This window comes from Vanacampus margaritifer, chromosome 16 (genome assembly GCF_051991255.1).
Source record: "Vanacampus margaritifer isolate UIUO_Vmar chromosome 16, RoL_Vmar_1.0, whole genome shotgun sequence".
NCBI lineage: Eukaryota > Metazoa > Chordata > Actinopteri > Syngnathiformes > Syngnathidae > Vanacampus > Vanacampus margaritifer.
The window spans coordinates 2,793,231-2,816,184 of NC_135447.1; the positions used below are offsets into that span (position 1 = coordinate 2,793,231).

At 41.2% G+C, this 22,954-nt stretch overlaps 2 protein-coding genes across 18 annotated transcripts in view; one reads left to right on the forward strand and one right to left on the reverse strand.

Moving 5' to 3' along the window:
* The window catches only part of LOC144035828 (sodium- and chloride-dependent GABA transporter 2-like), a 28,957-nt gene that overhangs the window by 3,985 nt on the left and 2,018 nt on the right, over positions 1-22,954 (reverse strand). For 4 of the 17 annotated variants that reach the window (XM_077545837.1, XM_077545830.1, XM_077545838.1 and 1 more), the window contains 8 exons: positions 3,961-6,000; positions 3,744-3,878; positions 3,468-3,608; positions 2,995-3,082; positions 2,665-2,797; positions 1,334-1,468; positions 943-1,046; positions 550-674 (listed from right to left, as the gene is read on the reverse strand). In XM_077545837.1, the coding sequence (XP_077401963.1) occupies positions 550-674; positions 943-1,046; positions 1,334-1,468; positions 2,665-2,797; positions 2,995-3,082; positions 3,468-3,608; positions 3,744-3,878; positions 3,961-4,153 (1,054 nt within the window). In that variant the 5' untranslated portion in view covers positions 4,154-6,000. Of the gene's footprint in view, positions 1-549; positions 675-942; positions 1,047-1,333; positions 1,469-2,664; positions 2,798-2,994; positions 3,083-3,467; positions 3,609-3,743; positions 3,879-3,960; positions 8,221-8,295; positions 9,635-19,522; positions 19,719-20,645; positions 21,564-22,954 lie in introns of those variants that run through there. The other 13 variants (XM_077545834.1, XM_077545829.1, XM_077545833.1 and 10 more) reach the window with 7 other exon arrangements.
* jakmip2 (janus kinase and microtubule interacting protein 2) lies at positions 5,904-22,930 on the forward strand. Its single transcript, XM_077545827.1, has 24 exons — positions 5,904-6,071; positions 9,664-9,912; positions 10,945-11,199; positions 11,791-12,033; positions 12,161-12,370; positions 12,551-12,649; positions 12,730-12,876; positions 12,959-13,099; positions 13,262-13,318; positions 13,788-13,910; positions 14,688-14,816; positions 15,288-15,371; positions 15,803-15,865; positions 16,307-16,405; positions 17,598-17,699; positions 17,796-17,849; positions 17,931-17,996; positions 18,084-18,152; positions 18,272-18,349; positions 19,334-19,384; positions 19,584-19,736; positions 20,415-20,480; positions 20,685-20,762; positions 21,544-22,930. The coding sequence occupies exons 2-23, from the start codon at positions 9,784-9,786 to the stop codon at positions 20,733-20,735; spliced, it is 2,469 nt and encodes an 822-aa protein (XP_077401953.1). The 5' UTR covers positions 5,904-6,071; positions 9,664-9,783; the 3' UTR covers positions 20,736-20,762; positions 21,544-22,930.

Genomic DNA, 22,954 nt, shown 5'->3' on the forward strand with positions numbered 1-22,954 from the left:
TTATTACTGTTCGTATAATAATCGTGAGCATTAAGATGCAAGAAGCAGTGGAGGTTCCCGCTCAAACTTTAAGATTGCTTAACTAGAATCCCGTTTCGCATTTTGGGCACAGGCAGAAATCTTGGACAGTTATTGCGCCTTTTGATGTATCCTTGTTTTGGCGGGGTCAATTATAGTCCAAAATGTATTGTATGTTTACACTTTGTCATCAAGTATATAAGTATCATGTCGATTTTTTTTTTTTTTAGGCGAAATCAACTGAAGGTGGTCTGAATACACCTTTTTTATTAATTATTTATTAATTAATTAATTAATTATTTGTCAATGTTTTCTTGTTAGTTTATTTATTTTTTTAACAAACGTACGGTGACACACATAAACCTGATACCAGTGTTTTCTAAAATACATCCGTACACGGATGATTAGAGTTTTTCGAATCTTTCCGATCAGATTACGTAACTGAGCCTTGAACTACTTTGGAAAGAAGCTATCAACTCTATTTGTAGAATTCAAAAGCGAGTGAGCCTGCTGGATGTACTCGGCACTTGCCTGATTGTGCCACTTCTGCAATGTTGACGCCTTGCTCGTAGGTCATGAATCCCAAGATGGAGAAAATGGCAAATCCCGCCACAACACTGGTGGCGCTGTTCAACAAGCACAAGTAGAAACAATCCCTAAAAGACAAAACGCATACAATCAGATTGAAGCAATGAAAAAAGATGAAGTGCAAAACTGTGCGTCATTTTTTTGTTGGCAATAGAATTTGAATTGTAAAAAAAAATAGCAAAGCAAAGTCACACAGAGCAATGTGGATTCTTTTAACCGCAATCCATTCCAAGAGGCAATTTGCCTTTCCAATGTTCTGTATATCAGACTATTCCCACGGAAATAGAATTAATGTGTTCCTGGTGTTGAAAATACTTTTGTAACCAGTATGCTTACATATAACAATTGTTGTTGTAAGTATTATAACTGCCGAGAGAGGTCAGGAACCCGAGACCGATAGCATAAGAGAAGAAGATCTGCGTGCCGGCGTCCAACCACACCTGAAAACATAGAAGAAAAAACGAAACATTCACACACTCCAAAGCAGTTGGGTCAAAAGTGACCCACTTTGTGAGACCTAACTTGGAGTCAAGAAATTGTTTTTTTTAGTGGAAAACAACTCATAAATATTGGTAAGATCCTTTACTTGTGTCAAAAAAAAATTGGGTCATTTTGTATAAAACAACCCAGAAAGCAATTGGGTTCTTTTTGAGTGGAAATGTGATATTTTGTTCTAAAATATTGGAGCAATCATAACACAACATGCAACTCTTGTCCTTTACTGCACCTGCGGATCTGATAGGCGGGATACATCAGGGTAGATGTAGTAAATAATCCCATCTATGGCCCCGGGCAACGTCACACCGCGTATGAGCAAAATCAGCAGCATGGCGAAGGGGAAGGTAGCTGTGAAGTAGGCTGCCTGGATTCAACAAAACAACGTCAAATGTCAAAGTTAGAATTTGAAATTGTCCTTCAGACTGTTTGCAACTCTCTGTCATGACCTGTACAATATTGCAACCTCTGTCCCAGCAATTGTTTTACAGTAGTAGACAAAATGGATAAAATGCTGCCCCCTATTGGTGTGTAGCAGGAAATATTAGCCTATTTTTACAGAGCCCATACTAAATGAAAACATGTGCACATATCTGTTGAAATGCCAGGTTATAATATATATATATTTTTTAATGAGAGCAAATTAATCATTTTGGTCATATGATCTGATTCCATAGACAAGTATTATGGTTAGATTATTTTCTTTTCACACTGCACTTAGTTGTCTTGATGTTTCACCACAGGCCAGGGCACGTGGATCACGGTGCTTGCCCATATATGGACGTTGTTGCTTCGCAGTCTACCAGGAAGTGGCTTGGATGCCTGAAGTCACCATGACACCCGAGTTGTGCGTGTTGATAGCATGCGTCCCGCTAAGTGCAGTGTGAAAAGGACTTTCATGTATTTTGGATTTTTCTGACTTTTTAGACGTTTTATCTGAAATCACGGGTATCGTCCGATGAATTGATTGCCTTTTGGGGGTCTTAACATGTCTGAAAATTAGCAAATGTGTGCATTTCTGTATTTTAGGGGTCCTATTACCTCCTCCTCCCCAAAATGTACAGCGTCCCATGAAAATTTTGAACGTGTTGTCCCCTGATGCTACTTTCACTGATCGACACGAAATTTGGTCGACTTAACAATTTGGTTAAGTTGCATGAAAAAGTCTCAAGGACCCGTGCCCAAAAGCGAGCAAGCAGAAAGTCAACCGTTTTGTTTTGAAACAGCGCTTAGGCGACTTTGAGCCCCAAAACTGAAGCTTTAACCTTAATTTCTAAAATTTGCAATGAAAACGAGAACCTTAATCCGAATGACTGCTTTCAGCCTTAGCTTGTTTTTAGAATTGCATCACAGGACGTATCAAATGCTCTCACGGGCCGTAGCAAGTAAATTCCCCTCTTGCCATAATTGAATATAAAACCCTGTTATTGTGAGAAAGGTGAGAAGTTGTATGCAATACTTTGGAATAAAACATGAGTTTGTGCTTCGAGCAGTGCGCTGGAAAAAGTGAAGCTCTTGTGAAACGCAGCCATGCATTTTGCTCACTGCTGAACTATTTCTAACCTTCCCAGTGGATTTGATCCCCTTCCAAACGCAAAAGTAGCAGATGGCCCATGTCAGGATGAGACACAAGACCAGCTCCCACCTCAAGCTTCCCATCTCCTCAATCCCACTAGAGATCTTCAGCACTCTGCGCCTGAGAATAGCACACGGATGGAGCAATGGTGGCAATGGTGATGGCACAACAACATGATTCATGAGGGAGGGAGGGAGGGAGGGAGGGAGGCGAACTACTGTCTAAGGAGGTGTGACGGGACAACTGGAAAAGGAAAATGAGACGGGGGGGGGGGTGGATAGTCAGTAGAGTCAAGATAGTCAACTAGGTGTGCTTACTCCCAGAACTCCACAACAGGTAGAGTGGTGTTCTGGCTGTGTGTCACGCCGAGGCTCCGATTTGCAATACTGTAGTCCATGCATGAGTCTATAAGGCAAGGACATAAGGCGAAAAGCAAGAAAAAAAAAAAAAAAAAACGTTTTGCAATGTCAATCATGATCTGATTCCTCAAAGATGATGTGCAAAACAATAGGCTCTATATGCTAAAACGTTATTTAAATAATAATATAAGGTGAGGCTCAAGCTGCCTCTTCAATAGACTATTTTTAAGCAGTTAGTCAAGACTACTAGATTATTATTAATATTATTTAGATTGGATTTATTTTTATTTTATTTATTTTTTTTTGGGGGGGGGGGTTCTTGTAGTAACAGTAATGTAGTAAAAAAAATAAACTTTTTTTTTTTTTTTTTTTTTTTAACAATGCTATTATTTTCTTTTCTTTCCCGCCGTCTTTCCTGCAGGGGCACCCACCTGTGTTCCAGTCGTTTCCACATGTGGCCCAAGGCAAGTCGGCGCTGAACGAGGAGAACAGATAAAAGAATGCCCACGCCATAATAACAATGTAGGATGAGGACCCGAATGCGATGATGAGGTGACTCGCGTAGCCGATGCCTGCAAATAGAAGGTAAGACAGAAGAATTCCGCGCGTCAATCGACGGCGCAATCCGCGCGTAATTACGCACCGATTCCGCGTTTCCTAAAAGCCTCAAATGTTGAGCTAACTGAGCATAAATGCAAACCGTGCACCTTGAAAAAGTGGGCAAATCTTCTTCCAGCACGTGATACCCCCTTGGTTGGTGTACTGTCCCATTGCGGTCTCGAGGAAGAACAAGGGGATCCCGCAGATGACCATGAACAAAATGTACGGGATGAAAAACACACCTACGGAAAAAAAAATGACATTAGAGCCATCAAGCATGAGATGAGAAAATTGACAATGCATTTAAAAAAAATGGTAGCCTACCTCCGCCGTTTTTGTAGCACAGGTAAGGAAATCTCCACACGTTACCGGGTCCGATGATCGCACCCATCACCGTGAGGATAAACTCGGCTTTCGTGCCCCAGTACCCCCGTTCCTCTTTTTCCTTGAGCTTCGTCTGCCCTCCGCTGGGCACAAAAACGGCACAACAGCCACCAGCATTCTCCGCTGTAAACATTTTTGCACTCCAACGCGAAAATAATTTTAAAAAAAAATACGTTTTTGTGCGTCCAAAATTCCTCCCGCGTTGGGAATGTTTTTGCCGCACTTGCCTGTCTAAGACAATGCTGTTGTGTCAGACAGTAGCTACTTAAGTAAGTTTGTGAGTGGTGGAGGAGGACCGGCTTGCACCTTTGGGATGTCCCATCTTGGTGATTCATATCACATAACAAAGCAGAAATTTGCTGACCCCCCTCCCTCCCATGTTTCTTCTCAAGAGGGCGCAAAACAAGAAGAAAACAAACGGCGTATTGTATTGCTTCCGCTTGTGACTAGCATACAAATCAGGCATATTGTCATCGTTTGTCAGACGACATTTCATCACATTTTGAAATCCAAATAATCGCCACAAAACAAATGACAACAATCCAAAGTTGCTTTTTCAGTGAGCGGAGGGCTTCCTTTCACCGAGTTGACCGACATCTTGACTCAGTAATAGAAATAATTATTTTATTTATTTATTTGCTCTTGAAGCCGTTCTAGAATTAACCTTTAGGTGGAGCTGTTCAAGATAATGTGCTTGGTTCACTAAGCCAAGTTCAATTCAGCTAAAATAAAACATGATCAAATGAGCTAAGCTAAAAAAAAAAATTAAAAAAAAAGTCAACAATGACATCTTGGCAGAGCAATGGCTAAGAAAAAAATACCAAATAGAAAACACAAGATAGCCTATATAAAATAAAACTAATGAAGAGTCAGGTGCTGAGCTGTATTACGCTATTGATATAAAAAATGATTGTATTATTGCTGCTACATGTAGCAGATGCATGATCGCTATTCACATAAGTACGTAAATTAGAAACGTTCAGGTCAAGGTGTGAAGTCCTAAGTCAGCATGTATCAAGAGGATGGATGCATCGCTCAGCAGTGACTCAGTTCATCTGTGGTAAAAGCCGTTATGGAATCCGTTGTTGTGGAGCCACCGTTGCTCTTGCCAGAAGGTAGAAGGGTGAACAGGGGGGTTTCCAGTGGCTGTGTGTAACATATCCAAACAGGATGACTTTTTTTTTTTTTAGCACTTTTTTCAGTGCTGCACTGAAAGTTGTTTCAACTATGTCATGTTGCTAAAACCAACATGCTTAATAATAATGATTTACTCTGGCTAAATTCGAAAGTATGGCAAGTACCATCATTTTAAACAGCCCTTAGTGCAGGTTTAAATTGAACATTAGTATCTATAGTTGGCACGTTTGCACCACATTTCGGGGTCTGGAGTTCAAATGTCAACTCCGGCCTTCCTGTGGTCTTATAAAAAATATATATATATATTATTGTTATTAAATTGCAACCATTTAAAATGCCAGATTAATTTCGAATCAAGTTCAGATGTTCTAGTAGGCTTTTTCTGACTCAAGTAGAAGCCTGGAGGTTTTGCGCCGACTCTGTTCATGATCACTGTTGTGCCATATTTTCCTCTCATGTATATTCGATGCTCTGGATATTTCTTTGTACGCTTCTCTTCACCGATTAAACAATGAGAAGAGCAGAACAATGACATCATCATTTTAAAATGAATTACAACGTATTTATTAAATGCATATACAACAACAACTTGAGGTGTGACAAAGGATGTTTTTAATATTTTTGTAGAGTGCATTATATGAATGAATGAATGGATCCTCAATCGTCCGGATGTCAGTGGGCTGCAGCGGAAACCAGTGATCTCATCTTGGGCTGCCTGTCGAGGAGGGCGGGGCTAAACTCCGGCCTCCTCCTCCTCCTCCTCCTCCTCCTCCTCCTCACCCTCATCGTCACCTCGCCGAGCTGACTGATGATGATGCTGCTGCTGACATCTGTTTTCTCCATCTAAAATCGTACCATAACCCGCCATGGAGTGCGTTTCACGCCCATTAGGATACCTGGCAATGGACTGTGAGGTAAGATGACGCTAAACGTCCACATCCGTGCTCGAGCATCGTCTCGCGCGGGGCTTTTCCGCTCCTAGCGGGCCTTTAAGACTGGCAAGCATGTTTAGGCTCTTTTCTGTCTGGCTAGCGACTTGATCCGATCTGACAGTACGTCGATTTCTGCTACTTATGTTGTGACAATGTAGCAACAAAGCGGCGTCCTGCAGTATTTTTTGGCGAGCAGCATCGGCTGAGCCTGCATGACGGAAGTGGGAGAATCTCGGCCTGCACCGCACGGGTGACGTGGGAGGGGTGGGGGTGGCGGTGGGGGCAAATTAAGAGGAGGGGGGGGGGAGTTTTTCAGCACCATAATGGAGCGTGCGAGCATCAAATGTCTCAGTATCCATACATCGACCAGGAGTCTGCATCCTTCCTACTGTTTAACTCGGCGAGTGGATGCACAAGAAAATGAGGCTGCTGGTCCATCGTGGGCCTTATTCGGTGACACATGCGAGTGTCTGCTAGCCCGCATCTGCCCTCATTTGAACACATTTGTCACACTATTGTCTTTTAAAGATTGAGGCTATTGGCTGCTAATATTTGTAGCTTGTTATTGAAACTAGGGATGTGATTGTAGATGAACACGGCCAAGTGGGGTACAATTAATGGCTTATTAGCGACGCTTTCATTTCCTGTGTAAAATCAAATGGTCTGTAAAATTGTCGGAGACAAACAGGTGTGAGGCAAGAGTTGGGGAAGAAAATCTATTTGTACATCTTCAACGGAAGATGATTTGATATGTATCATTGCTGCGATGCAATTCAAGGATGGTAAATATTAATGGGATGATTCAATTCAGTTCAATTTGACGCGGTCAAATCAAAAATGATTTCCTGATTCAAATTATTGTTCATTATACCCCAAAATCTGTTGTTGTTTTTTTTTTTTTAAAGGGCATGACTTCATTAAAGGGATACTTGACTCATTTTCAGCAGTAAAAAGTGAATATTATGTCCAGAATGATTATTTTTGTTGTACAATTAATACCTTAAAAAAATACAATAAAATTGCTGACGATGTCGACTGAAGGTGACATCACCTGTGCAATCACGGCTCGCCCTTTTTTCTGGGTTTGGTCCGCAAACTGAGCCATGATTGGTCGTTACCTACTTCCTCGGCACAGGTGATGTCATCTTCAGTCGACAGCGTCAGCAAATGAAAAAAAAAAAACTTTTTAAAAGGTATTAACTGTACATGAAAAATAAGGAAGTCATCAAATTCGTTCGACCTTTTTACTGCTGAAAATGTCTCAATGAGTCAAGTATCCCTTTAAAGTTCAAGTATTAAAAGGAACGGCAAGAAGATCTCCATTTGTTGATGATAGATGTACAGTTGACCGCTGTGGAAGGACACTTTGAGACCGCCTTCCAACCCTGACCGTGCGGTTTATTCAAAATGGGCGATATTTCATAAGAGGTCTGCTTTTAACTACATGTACTTTGGAGCTACATCGTTAGCACGGGAGACTGCCGGTCAAAAGTTAAACAATGTCCATCTAAGTCTTTGCATTTGTTTACCATCGGATTCCATCAATCCACAGAGTTGATATTTGGCCAGGCTCTTTAAAGTTGCTCATTTACTTTGCCTTTAGTTGAGCTTTTGACGATTTCGTTGCATAATGCGGATCAGCAAGGAGGTCGCCTTAAAGTGTACAAGTGAGAAGCAAAGATTATAAATGCTCCTAATGGTTGAGCAGTCGCTTGCGTGAGAGGGCGCTTTTAGGCATTTATGACATCACGGTCATTACATTTGGCTAAATCTTCAGTTCCTTGGCCGCTTTGCCAAAAGTGGCCGGACGCATTTGCAGTTTTTGCTCCATTTCAAATCAATGCTGGAATGTATTCCATATCTTATGCTGTGTTATTTGTACACAACCGATCATTCTCACTCTTGTCTCTGTTGTCTGGCTCGCACAATTGATCTAATAAGCGAGATCGCTACGCACAAAACTTTCCCGCAAAACTTTTCAGACATCCAGTAATTGTGATGCGGAGATACAAAGACTTGTTTTTAGTTAACATGAAATGTTATCTGGCTAAACCCGCCTGGTCAGATTTCTTTTCCTCCAATGCCAGAGAAGCCGTCTGACCCTTTGGTGGACTTGCCAGCGGATTGCTATCTAAAGATGAAATATGACAGTAATCAGCTTCCAAAACACAGTAAATGTTGCTTTGAATGGTTTCTAGGTTAATACCGTATTAGTGGTCTTGGTAAACCGCGACTGGCTTTGCATGAAGGTGGCAGCACCAAAATGACGACTCATTACCTTCATAGGTTCTGTAATGTTTTAGATGATCTTGGCCACGGAGCACATGTCTTGTGGTCAGCATTGACATGAGTTGCCGTTGTGTATTCGCAACCAGGGTACCGCGGCATGGTGAGATTGCTCAGGGTTGCCGTGAGAAACGTTGCCATTTCACTTCAATTGTACAAACAAACAAAAGTAATGTATCTTTGTTCCTCTGTTTATGACAAATTGCAGAACAACTTGGTGCTATTATATATTAAAGGAGTTGAGAGAGAGAGAGAGCAAATTACATAACATTGCTGCTTAAATATTTTGCAATACAGATTAAAGATAAAGTCATGGTCGGTCACATGGAATCAACATGAACGCAACACTGTGCAATCAAGTGCCTTGCGACGCCATTTTTAAGTCACTCTGGTGGAGCTTGTCCAAAGAAAACAGTTCATCTAGTTTTACTTTCCAGAGCTTGACTGGTGACGACGACGACAGTTTGAGCCTGGGACCAGATTTATGACGTCTTCTGCCATCTAATGAAAGCGCATCCAGTTATTCTGCAATTTGGCATAAGGAGAGGAACAAAGGACGTATTCGTTTTCCATTTGTAATGCATGCGCTATATTTGTTGCGACTGAAGCTTTTGAACAGCAGACACGCATTTTTTTTGACAGTTTGTTTGACTTGATCCATTTTTACCGCAAATTATGACAATCGATTTCGTGATGAATTTGAATTTGCCTTGCGGAATTCTCTCACTTTCAATGCATAGAAGCGATGACATTGATAAGTAATTAATTAGCACAGTTGACAGTTTTAGAACATTATTTGACTGCATGGGAATGGTGACATTTAAGAAGCAAAAAATTTGCTAACTGGAATCAATTTGCGTGTCAAAATGGGCAGCCTTAGATTTATATCGAGAGACCATGATACAGTATATCATGCCTTTTTTCAACACTTTATAAGACACTTAAGATATTAAAACCTCAAAAGAACAAGATCACATGCATGTTGTTTTTTCCCCACAAGCATTATTCAACAAAATCGCTGTTGAAAATACACGGTCACTTTATTTATTTCAATAAGATGGCTACTCTAAATTATTTGTTAGTATGGAGTAAAGCCTCATGCCCGAATTGTATGCACAGGACGTGTCTAAAAACACATCATTGGACCGCAACCACATACAATAAATTAATCTGGATTACAATCAAAAATATCATAAAGTCAAATGAATGAATGGATTAAAAATGAATCAAAAATCATTTGCTCTGTGTAACCTCACAATGTCTTTGCCCCCCCCCCCCCCCCCCCCAGCCTCTTTGTCTAAAAGGAGAATGAAGAAGAGGAGAAACAGGAAGCCTTGGGAGCACCGTGGACCGTATTCTGTGAAGTCTCCATGAACACATCAGAAGACGCACTCTAGTAATTAAATCAATGGCCAAGAAAGGGCGTGCAAAGGGCGAGAAGCCCGAAGCCCTCATCTCTGCCTTGCAGGCAGCCAATGAAGATCTCAGGTCCAAGCTGACTGACATTCAGATCGAACTGCATCAGGAAAAATGCAAGGTACAGTGAAGATCAATCCGATGACGGTTATGTTATGGGAAACATTTCTGAGCCACTTGTTAAAGCTCATGCACATAACATGCAATGCACACACTGTACGTGCGAGTTAATGAACAACCACACAGTCTGCCACCATGAAATAATATTAACATGTCCTTAGTAATGGGTACCTTTCACATTTGAACCAGTACTGTTCCAATACTCAGTATCTGGGAATCAATACCGGTACTCAATGGTACCAATTTTTGCTACTTTTGTACTCTCTCTCCTTTTTAAAAAAATTTTTTTTTTTTTTGGTTACATTATATTTATTAATTTTGGTGGTAGTGAATGTTCATCATTGTTTAATAGTAAAATCTTTTTTTTTTTTAAATACATTTAACAATTACCTTTCAATTTATAAAACTTGACAAATAAAAAATAAAATAACATTTCATTCAAATGAGCCAGAAAAGAATAGTAAAAATAAAGGTTTAACATTTTGCAATTACTCAAGTATAATTAATAAACATAAGTTAATATTACCAAAAAAAAGAAAGAACCGACCCAAACCGGTCCATACCACAAAAAGTACAGTTTTCGGTACCCATCCCTACACGTCCTTGCGGTGTACCAGTTAATAATCATCATACTGTACATGTGTTACACGGATACCGCATGTGTGCATTTTGCTACTTTTGGTCATTCATGAACAACAGCTGCTTTCAACGGGTTCACGCATGTCAACGTGTTGCTCAGTAACTAGACTTAACTTAGTTATGTAGCTTGATTTGCATTTTAAATCATTCAATGCCAGCCCAGGAAAAATGGATCTTGACGTCTATAGCCATCAATGGCAGTGAGTGAGACTGGACTCGTTTGAGTGTGCTGTACTTTTTCTGCTAGCAAAAACACAACTCGGAAATGATAGCTAATGATGCTAGTGACAAACACAAAATATAGGCGATACGTAGCCCCAAATTAGAGACACCAGAAATTGCTTTATGTTCATTGCCATGTAAGCTGACCTTTCCCCTCTTTTCCCTGCGCAAGGTGAGCAAGCTGGAGCGTGACAAAGTGCAGGAGGTCAAGCGTGTGCGCGAGCAGGAGCAGCACCGCCACACCGCCGCGCTGACGGAGCAGCGTGCAAAGTGGCATGAGGAAAAACAAAAAGAGCTCCAGGCCCTGCGGGAAAATCTGACGCGGCAGCATGAGCAAGAGCTGGCCCGCCACGCCAAAATCAAAGACCAGGAGAACCAGAGACTCAAGACTGCGCTGAGCGCCATACGGGACGGCAGCGGCGAGAAGGTGAACTTGTTCCCGAGAATGCATGCGTTGGAAATGGAAATTGCGCGCTTTTGCAGCATGTTCATGGGAATGGAAGAAGCTGCTTTGATTGAAGTCGGCTGTGAACACTCCCACAGCGGCGCAGATGCAAAATTACCGACATCGGGTTTAACCCGCATATTTACGCCAAAAGCTATGCAGGATTTACAACAGGCACAAAAATAGAGACCTGAATGAGTATGTAAATTTGTTGGCACTCAAAGTGAGTTACAGTTACGATGGCCCGTGACTCAAATGAGGACTATTCGTATAGAAAATGGATTGATAGATAGGTTAGCATACTATACCACGTAAACGAAGTAGGGGGGGGGGGGATTTAAATGGTGTACCAGGACCCCAAGCAGGTCTAGAATTGGGTACTATGATCCTGAATAAGACAGCTAAAAAGAAAGAGACAGACAGATTCGCACAATGTACTGAGCTTGATCATGCTTAAAACAGACTCCTCCTACTCCAGAAATGTTAGTTGTTATTTCAACCATTTGTTTTCTCTACAAATGACCAACCTAACTCCGACTCTGTAACCCAATGCAATCGAATGTGTGTGGACAGGTGCGCACAGCCTTGACCCTGGAGGCCAAGGAGGACGCTCGGCGCTTCTTCGACCAAGAGAGAGTGAAGCTCCTCCAGGAGATCGCCGAGCTCAAGTCCAGCAAGAAGCAGACGGACGAGGCTCTCAGCAACATGATACAAGCGGACAAGATGAAGGCCGGCGACCTGCGGGTGGAGCACCAGCAGCACCAGGAGCAGATCTCCAAGATCAAGTGGGACTGCGAGCGGGACATCCGGAGACTGGTAACGCGCACGCACTGCCGCTTTAAACTCCTTTACCGCCGTTGACGATTATACTTGTCAATTACATTTGTCAATGACGTCTTGTAGGTGTAAGTTTTTTGCTGTTGTTGCTCCAATTATGTTACAGGTGGATGAAATCAAAGCGAAAGATCGCACTATCTTCTCTCTGGAGAAGGGGATGGAGTCGACCTCGGGCTTCCTCCAGAAGCTGCAGCTTCAGAAGGATGCGCTGGATGAGCAGCTTTTCCTGGTCAAGGAAGTCGAGTGCGGCGCAGGAAGCCCGAAAAGAGAGATCCCGGGTCGTGTAGGAGATGGCGCGGAGCACTGTGGCAGCCCAGTTAGTACATCCTTCCTGTTCTCTGTCAATCTATGGAATACTAGGACTGACGCAAATGATTATTTTACTAGTCGAATAGTTGCTAATCGAAAATGAAGAAACAGCGCTCAATATTATACCACACACTTGTGTTGACATGATGGTATTATATGTAACTGTTATTCGTGTGTGTTCTTACAGGACCTGAGAAGAAATCAAAGGCGCATGGCTGAGCTCAACTCAACCATTCGCAAGTTGGAGGACCGAAACTCGCTGCTGGTCGATGAGCGGAATGAACTCGTATGTTGACTGCTGACTTTCCCGCCGCAGCTTGCAGCTCCTCTTTCGTTTACGCTAACATGCGGCGTTTCTCTGAGCAGCTGAAGCGCGTGCGAGAGTCGGAGAAGCAGTGCAAGCCGCTGTTGGACAAGAACAAGCTGCTGAGTCGGCGCAATGACGAGCTGACTCTAACCATGCAGAAGCTGGAGGACAAAGCAAAGAATCTGGCCAAGGAGAACCTGGAGATGGTCAGCGCAGAGTTGCACGAGAGTGCCCTCCATTTTGTACAGCCATGGGTTGACCTGAGCATGATTTTGCTTGTGTTATCAGAAGGAAAAAATCAGCTCCCAACCTCCACTCAAGAAGCCCAAGTCTCTGAATGACCTGGACCAAGCCCACGACGACCAGGAAATAGCTTTTCTCAAGCTTCAAGTCTTGGAGCAGCAAAGCATGATCGACGAGCTTGCAAGAGTATGTTTTGTCTGTGACTGCGTGCTCGTTTCGCACGCTCACGTCCGATGCTAAGCACCAATCGCACACATAATGGAATATTAAAATGATTACATATGCGTGTATGTATGTATGCCGCTTTCTTGGAAACATAAATTGATTTGAATTCTTCTTTGGTTCCAGGACCGAGAGAAACTGCTTCGGAAAAAAAGGCATAAAAGGAGTTCCAGACCAATTAAGGTAAAGACGTTTGAGTTAATAATTTATGTTCTATAAGACAGCGATGGGGTTGTTCTTGTACAAAATGGTGATGAACATTATGTCTACAGGTTTCAAAATGGACTAGAATTGTACTATTCTGCCCTTGCTACATCCCCGCTGTAGTAGTCGGATAGCTTTTTGTGAAACACCTGTTGATGAATCTCGCAACTTAATTCACCGTGGAGATGACTCAGGAAGGTGTAAAACTATAACAAGCACAAAAACACTAAACATGCTGTCGTCAAATAAAACACAATAAAATGTTGTGCCCCACTTGTCTGCTATAAGATAAACAATACGCTACGCTAGCATGTTAACGTTCGCGAGCTAACACGACAAGAGTTAGCTCGATGCTAATCGTTAGATCAATGCCGATCACTAACATGTACCCAGGCAGTGTTTTGACCCTCTAATGTCATTTAATTCATCCATAAACCTTAATCTGCAGAGGCACATTGTGGTGGACACGTTCTTTGGGTATGATGAAGAGTCAATGGATTCTGAAACATCCTCGGTGGCTTCATTCCGCATGGACCGGACACCGGCTACTCCCGATGAAGACCTTAATGAGGTATGTGTTCATTTCATTTCTATACCTCAGTTTCGTGTGCATCAAGGAATTAGCTCTGCCCGTGGGCTCGTCTATTTGTACAAGCGACCGCACAGCAAGATATGAGATCATTGAATAGATGAAGGACTTTACGCTGTACGAGATTCAATGGTTACAATAAAGTGGTTCTTTTGCCGTCCAGTGTCTCCGAGGGAGCGTTCCCAATGGGGGCGGTAACGTCATGTGCAAAAAGGTCAATACATTATAAGAGCCACTGTAAGATTCATAGCAAAATGATTCTTGGAAAATTCCTTTGCTAGCTACAGTCTGCTAGCATATGATGTACAGTAGACTGGTTACAGATTTGTCAGTCCATTCTTTCTTTGAATAGTCTCTTTTCACTGTCCAAACTTGGAGAACTTCCTCATATAATTCTGGCTCCTACAGCTGGTAAAGCATCAGCAACGGTTGGCAAATGGCATTGGCAGCAGTCAACTTAGTGATCCAGTTACAGACAAGTCTCAACATACAGGATGTGCTCACCCCGACCCTCACGCATTGATGACGCGTTTGAAGCGCAAGTGTGGCTGGCGTTCAGCCATACCGCTACTCGTAACATCTCGTCGGATCTCAGAAAGTCTCTGCAAGAATAATAAGTGCCCTGCAATCGACCTACAAAGTTACGTTGAATATACTTATATTACGTGCAAAAAAAAGAGGACAAGCGGTATCAAAAAACGGATGCTTGGAATATTGTCTGACGGTTAAGGTTGTGTTTGTTAAATGTTTATTTGTTAGGGTCTAGCCAACGAGGAGTCTGAGCTGCGGTTCCGCCAGCTGACCAGGGAATACCAGGCCTTACAGCGAGCATACGCGCTGCTGCAGGAACAGAAAGGAGGCATTCTGGATGCTGAAATGGAAGCCAAGGTACACAACTGCGCCCCCACCCAATATTGTAATACAAACATCAGTTTCATAAGCTTTTTTCATGACATGGCATAAAATTAGACCAAATGTTTCCTGATTTTAGTCATATATGATAACCACAATTATTTCTTCTTTGCTAAATGCCAGAATAGTGAGAAAAGGATTTTTTTGGGGACATTTTTTCATTAGTTTCTTCAAATTCAGCAATGTCATGTTTTTACATTGCGTATGTAAACTTCTGGATTCAAATATATATATATATATATATTAAAAAAAATCTCTTTTGCTGCAAATAAATGGATCACATATCGGTTATTGGCCCCCTTGACTACTAATAATCAGTATGGTATTGGCCATGAAAAAAAAAAACCATAGCGATCTATAACGAGCAAATATTCTTCCTTAGTTGTTGGCTGTCGTTGATTACGAACACGTAACGTTTAATGGATGAGCTTTTTGTGTGCGTTTCAGGCTCAGGAGCAGCTCCAAGCAGACTTACTCAGGTACAAGGCCAAAATCGAAGATTTGGAGAGGGAGCTGACAATGAAGGGTCAGGTACGACACACACAGTCACACGCTCATGGAATTTGAAAATTGCCTGACATGAAGCAACACACACTCAGCATTCTTAAAGATTTCATTTGCACATGTTGTCTTGTGTGAGTGCACTTATATGGAACTAGTACAGTTATATGGAACTAATGCTAATTGGAATTGGATTATCTTTTAAATTCAGCGTCATGAAAAACATTCTTTGTAGTCGTGACTGAACAAATAAGTGGAAAAAAACTCAAAATGATCCTTGTCAACTTGAATGATCAAAATATGCGAGACTAATATTCTTTGTCAGTAAACGAAGTCAAGTGATGTGAATGCGTGTCATACGTGATGAGTCGATACTTTGACATTTAGATGCTGCGAGATCAAAGTGCCCAATTTGGATTTTTCTAAATTGTTTGACGTGAAGCTTTCCTGCTCTACATCAGGACTCCAAATGGGTGGAGGAGAAGCAACTGTTCTTACGACGAAATCATGAACTTTACGAGAAGGTTGGACAGCAATCAAAAATATGATTTTGGAAAATGAATCCCAAATTAAAACTCTTTGACTGCCAGACGTTTTCAGAAAAGGGATGCCGTGGGTGCCAGCCGATTTAAGCATTTTTGACTGGTCTTTCAAGGTCCACAGAAAATGTTGTGTTTGGACTATGGAAACACACATACTACCAAATGAAAGATTGGACTCTCATCTTTCGTAAGAAAAAAAAAAGTTTGTTTCTACCTTATTCCGTTTTTCAGTAATCAACAATAGAAAATGGTAAGTTTCACCTCTGTTTTGAAACAAACGTCTTTTAACGTCTTTGGCACTCCTCCCTAGGATTTTACTAAACGTTATTTAACGTTTTTGGCAGTCAAAGAGTTAATAATAATAATAAGGCTTCGTTGCAAAAAAAGCTTCTTCAGGTAACGTTTTCCTTGTGTTTTTTCCAGGTGGAAAAAATGGACACGGAATGCAGTCGAGCTCAGGAGGAACTACAAGACTCCAAAGACCAAAACGAACTGCTAGAGTTTAGGATCCTGGAATTAGAAGTAAGCCACACTTGTTCCCATTTGATGAGAAGTCATTTTCTTTCTGGTTTCATACACATGCAAAAATATGAGCAGGCAGGTTACAAGCTGAACCGTCTGACCTGATCTCTATCTGGAGAATAATCAGGGAGCACATGCCAACTTTTACGGTTTCATTCATTGATTCACTACACACATCAAATCATATTTGACCATTATTGTTGCAGTATGGTCTTATGATATGCAAAGTCATAAAATAATCGTATGCTTTGCAGCCCACAGTGATGCAGTGTAGCAAACATTACAATTCTGTTTTGTCTGAATTTATGGGGATCATTTTCAGTTATTTGCGGGAATTTAGTTTTTTTTTAAACTGAACAAGAAAAACATGAACATTAAATAATGCTTAGGGTCCTATATGCTCTCACACCAAAAATAGGTCTGAGAGATGCCATGGCGCTGGAATTATGCAGAATTTGCAATTAATAGGATTCATATAACCATCCTTTCAAATGCTAACCAGCAGTTTAAAGATATTCTTATTTGTTCCCATGTAATATACATACTTATACTTACAGATACCCGATACCGATTCTGATACCCAGCTTTGCAGTATCGGCCGATGCCGATACCATACCGATACCTACGTTTTTTTTCTCAACATAAAAAAGCTGTCCTGCCATTGGTTCAGAGCGTTCAAGGGCCAATAGGATATTTTAATGTGTTTACTGTGCTATATTGTCTTCAATAAAAACCCACCAAGTACTAAATCAGTGAACATTTTTAAGCAATCAACATCCACCATTTGGCCACTAACAGAAGAAATAAAGATCAGCTCACAGCCGCCTTTGCAATATTGCGTGCGTCTGCAAAAAAAAAAGTATTTGTATAAAACATGGATAGCCCAAATCTTGTTCAATTGGTGCTTTGAGGCAGAAAATTTCAGTCGACCTATTTTTTAAGTCGACTTATCCGAGACTTGGTTGACATTTTTTTCCCAACTCTACATTGTTATCGGCCGCCAGTGCTTTCAGCCATGCCCAAATTGGTGTCAGCCCGATACCCCGTATCGGTACTCGCCCATCTTTAAATATCATGTGACCTGCAAGATAATGATTGTTTGTGCGGAATGAATGGTTTACGGCTTTTGGACACGCTGTTGATGACGCGCGTTCCCGCTCAAGCTAACGACGACGCGCCTTTGCCATTGCAGGAGCGAGAGAGGAGGTCGCCTCCTTTCAACCACCTGCGGATGCATCCCTTCTCAGACGGAGTCAGTGCACTGCAGATCTACTGTATGAAGGAGGGGGTCAAGGTACAGCATGGAAGCCCGTTTACGTTGGATTATGGAGTCTATGTAAGCGGTTGGCATGCGTCAGTCTTCTTAGAATCCCATGTATTGCTTCCACAGGACGTGTGCATACCAGATTTGATCAAACTTTTAGATATCCTCGGGGACAACGGGGTAATTCACCTCACACTTTATCACGACTTATGAATGACAGTGTTAAAAATGCTCATCCATGCGTTCCTTTTCCCTTTTAAGAATTTACGAAATGAGGAGCAAGTGGCCATCATTCAGGCTAGCACCGTTTTGTCATTAGCAGAAAAGGTAACAATTATAGATGAGCCTATTTAGTTTTATATTGGAAATGTTTTATCACGCTGCGGTTTGTTTTTGTTTTTTTCTGCCCTCTAGTGGATTCAGCAGATTGAGGGAACGGAGGCGGCCTTACACCAGAAAATGATGGACTTGGAGATAGAGATGGTAAGCGACATGCATCCATGTCCATCCGTAGCAATTGTGAGCTGGAGCCTGTTCCACATTGCTGGGAGATTTAAATGGCCTACTCGGGATCATTCACATTTGATCCTAACTCTCAACAGGAGATGTTCTGCAAACAGAAAGGATACCTGGAGGAGGAGCTGGACTACAGAAAACAAGCCTTGGACCAGGCCTACATGGTAAGCATGTGTTATATGTGAGCGCAGTCCAACATAAACTGTGGCCTGATGGCCCTTTCAATAAAGTCCCTCCCTCTTCCCCCACTGTAAACAGTTGGCAAACAATAAAAAAAAATGGTGTACCGCTACCCTCTGCTGGCAGGTTGGCTCATTACCGCTCTTCAATTACTTGCAATTTAAAGCAACACAAAGGAACTTTTTTAGCTTACGTTGATTATGGCTGCGGCATATGGGAAAAAAGCGGTATTGTTATGTCTGAAGGAAGACCACATTTCCCACGAGGACAAGCGCGTTGCGTTGTTTTTGAGCTCACGCCAGCGAGTGAAAGACGGGCCAATGTTGATTCGTGACTGTCCTTTTATCCGGGTAGCTTCACTTTTTTTTTTTTGTCTCCTAAGATAAAACTTTTCCGTTTTTCTGCAGCTCCTGCCAGGAAAGCAGTATTCGTGCGTCAACATTCAAATTGACGTCCGTCTTTGTAACAAAAGGGGAAAGGGGGAAGTGACTTTTGTTGTTTTTTGTCTGGCAGTGTTCCTACCATCCTCCTCAAAGTTGCTTAGTGCCAGTAAAAACGATACAGACCCCCCTTAGACCATGGCAGAGGTACCATTCAACTAGTTTTAAGTCCATGCTTCATCAGAAGAGTAGTATTAGAGAAGTATTTTATTAAGGTTGAAAAATTCCTTAGTGCTACTTGTATCAAACGACAAAACTCGACGTTGGCACTGAATGATTTGATTCGATTGGACGACTTAAATCGTTCTTCGCAATTAACAAGTTAATTTTCGCTTCATGTTTTTGTTGACTTAAATCTACTCCAACTAATTTTGACTTTTTTTTCTGAAACACTAATTCTATACTGTATTGACATGTTTACTTCTTAGATAACTCGTACCATGGAACAATGGAATGCCAATCTGTCAAGAAAAGCACATTTTGTACCTTGTTCCTTTCTACTGGCTCATTTTTGTACTGTTTCAACAGCAAATCCAGGAGTTGGAAGCAACGTTATACAACGCTTTGCAGCAGGACAAGGTCATTGCAACTCAACACAATCAAATACTACATATGAGGGACAAAAATGCCTGACTAATATGGCTGACTTTCTGACCCTGGCACCATAATCTGCATTATGTTCAACAGCGGACAGATTAGAGTGGCAAAGTTTCTTACGCATGAGGTTGAGGATTAGTCGAGGATGTTTTGATGATTCCTCGTATCCGCCCGACCGCAGGTGATCAAATACGGCGAGCCGCTGGACGAGTTTCAGCGGGATGAGTTGCGAACGGCGGTGGAGAAGTTGAGGAGGCAGATGTTGAGGAAGAGTCGAGAGTACGACTGTCAGATCCTGCAGGAAAGGATGGAGCTGCTGCACCAGGCGCACCAGGTACGTCCACGCAACAGCAGCGGGGATCATTGATGGATTTGGTTGCAGTTTGTTTTGATTTTTTTTTTTTTTTTCCAGTTAGTTTTAATGAGTTTTTGGGTTTGTTAGTTTTTAGTTGTTTTTTTTTTAAATGTTTTTTTAAACTACATTTTAAAAAAATAGTTTTAGTATAGTTTTTCTACATATATGAAATAATAAATAAATAAAATAAAAATAATAAATAAAATAAACAATTTAAAAAAAAAAATGAAGGCATTAAAAAGCAAAAGGAAAAAACAACAAGTATCTTGTACAGCATAATTTTAATAACTGGATTTTAAAGCGTTTATACTTCTGTTGGCAACTTATTCCAATTTATTGCAGCATAACCGCCAAATGCTGCTTGACCGTGTTAACTTTGAAACCTGGGCTCCACTAATTGGATTCTGCGGACCTCTGACCCTTATTCATATCATGTAATAGAGTAAACTACTGTTCCTTCATCTCTACGGCCGAACAGTCAACGCAAAACAAATCAAATTAGCTATCGTTGAGTTTTGTCATGTCAAGCGCACAGGTAGGAAATATCATTACACAAATATATATAGTTGAATGTGTTTTTATTATATTTGTGTAACGAAAATGTTCTCGTAATTAACTATAATAACCTTGACTAAATCTGAATTTGTTTTTTTGCAGAGAATTCGAGACCTTGAGGACAAGACAGAAATCCAAAGGAGGCAGATTAAAGACCTGGAGGAAAAGGTAGACTTGTACTCCTACTAGTATGAAATATAATAACTAATAGAGCACAGATGTTAACAGGCAGCTTTCTGGTTGATGAAATATTGACTTCCTGCACTGTGTTCTTCCATGCGTGTGTGTTCCCGATGTGACTAACACGCCGCATGCTCCTCTCATTTCTCTCACCTTCTCTCTTCCTGTCTTTTCTGCTTTCTCTCCTGGCAGTTTTTGTTTCTATTCTTGTTCTTTTCTCTTGCCTTTATCCTTTGGCCTTGAGGTGTATGGCGAGGTCCCGTCGCAGAGGTGAGTCGGGGCGGAACTTCGGGCGAACAAATCTCAACTGTGTCTTGATAACATGACGGCGGCGGCTAAAAGCTGGAAATCCTCTGATTCTTCAGCCGCGTTTCCATCAAGTGGCGAGTCCACCGATCTATGTATGCAGATGAACCTTATTGGTACCCTTTTCAACCGCTGTCATCGTGTGGTGGTATTTTTGATACACTTTACAACTTTTGTCCAAAAATTGGAAAAAAAAAAAAAAAAAGAACTAGACAAGACTGACCTGATTGATGGAAACAGGCCACATCGTCTCATTCATCACTAACACATCATAGATCAAATAAACACTAACCGATTTCTGGCCTTGAGAATTAAGGTGGTATAAGAGATGGAACAGTAACCGGACAGCCACAAGGCTAAATATGTTAAATTTGTCCCTCAAACAATGTTTTAAAAATGATTATCTTTGCAAAAGCAGAAATAGTCATTTTTTTTCATAATGTGAGATTTTGCAAATGTTTTTAGCCCGAGTCTGTTTCCTGTCACACGTTTCATATTTTCCTTCTGCCTCACCCTTCCGCCTTTCTATATTATGATATAACTTGTACTATGATAACTACGACAATAAAAGTTGACTTTAAATATAAAATGTTAAGATTTATTTTGTAACATTTATTGCATGCCATGAGTGGAACAAAAAGATGACTTCATAATGGAAATGTTTACTTCGCTTATTACTGGCATATCAATTGAGCTTTATGTGCTAAATGTAACACTGATTTGTTTTATTTGTATCTTTTTGCAGGCGGCGCATCCGCTCAGAGATCCTGTTTGTCACTACCGTTGTGTTATTTATTTTCCATCTAAGTGCGGTGGAGCAACGGCGGCCGTTTGTGTGGTGACGATATACAAGTCAGTTGGATGTTGGCCGTGGACGCTCACTTTGTTTTTGTTTTGTTTTTTTAAAGTGGGTCTCTCAGGATGCAGGACTGCCTGAACAATACACACACACACACACACACCCACGTGCATATGCAGTTGCATGTAGATGCACGTCCGTGTTGCTTTGACAAATCCAAAACCAAAGCCTGGGAAGTAAATGATGTCTCTGCCATGCAGGGTAATAGTAATAATAGTAATATTATTGTGTGTCAGCCATCAGTTTGGGGGAAATGAACGGAACAAAAACATCCGCCCACATCTGATTGTCTCCTCTTTCAAGCCTAAAAGGATGGAAACAGAAATAGGGACCATCAGACTGCTTCAAAGGCAAGTGTACAGATACTGGAAGACGCTCAGGTTGGGAGACTCAAAAAACAACGAACAATGCAGAGCTCGGAGTTACTGGATGGTCAACACTCCTCGGGAACTTTTTCTCCAAAAGCTAGCAGATGAAGTACGATCTTTACAGTCTGGTTTGATTGTTTTCCCTTTTTTTAACAGCTCTCCGGTCCTCGATACATCCAAATTTGATGTCCATATGTACATTGAAGCCATTTCTTTCACGTTGTTCTGTGAATGGTCACGCTTTTACGTTTATTGCAGCTCGAGCAGTCCAACTCTGCAATTTTGTATATTTTTTTTAAATTGCTCATAATTTATTGTGATGACAGTTGCAAATATGTCTTTTTTGGACATCATAACTGGAAAGAAAGTTGAATGTGTTATTTTCCCCCTCCTTTTTGTCCTTTCACCATGTAGTTGCTTTTGCTGACCAGCTGAGGGCAGACTTGTTAAACATGAACTCAAATCAATGCACCCTTTAAAAGTTTGAATGATCAGGCTTGTAAATATTATCCAACCTTTAAAAACATAGCGATTTGGCTCAACCGTTTTAAATATTGTCAATCTTTATTAGCTATAAACAAAATGACTGAAAACAAAACCAACCATTTTCATATAATGACTGCTCTTATTTTTCGCTAACAAGCAGTTGCCTTAAATGCATTCCCCCCCTTTGTTTCGCTTGTACATTCTTGGCCCCTTATGATAACATGTTTTAACACCCCCTCCCGCCCCCAGGTGGTTGAAATTATTGTGTAATGTATATTTAAATCTATATATTTTGTTTTTAACTCGGAGGATTTTTTTTATCTGTCTTCCAACAAGAATTGAACCCCTCTCCCACTTTCACGTAGATGATTAAATAAACTGGACAAAGTCCAAAAGGACTTTGGCTTTGATGGATGAAACATGCTTTTGTTTTTGACTTTGTT

Coding starts and splice junctions, on each gene's coding strand:
- jakmip2 (XM_077545827.1), top strand. CDS start 9,784: ATGGCCAAGAAAGGGCGTGCAAAGGGCGAGAAGCCCGAAGCCCTCATC. Junction 12,371..12,550: donor CGGAGCACTGTGGCAGCCCA/GTTAGTACATCC, acceptor GTGTTCTTACAG/GACCTGAGAAGAAATCAAAG. Junction 19,385..19,583: donor ACGCTTTGCAGCAGGACAAG/GTCATTGCAACT, acceptor GCCCGACCGCAG/GTGATCAAATACGGCGAGCC.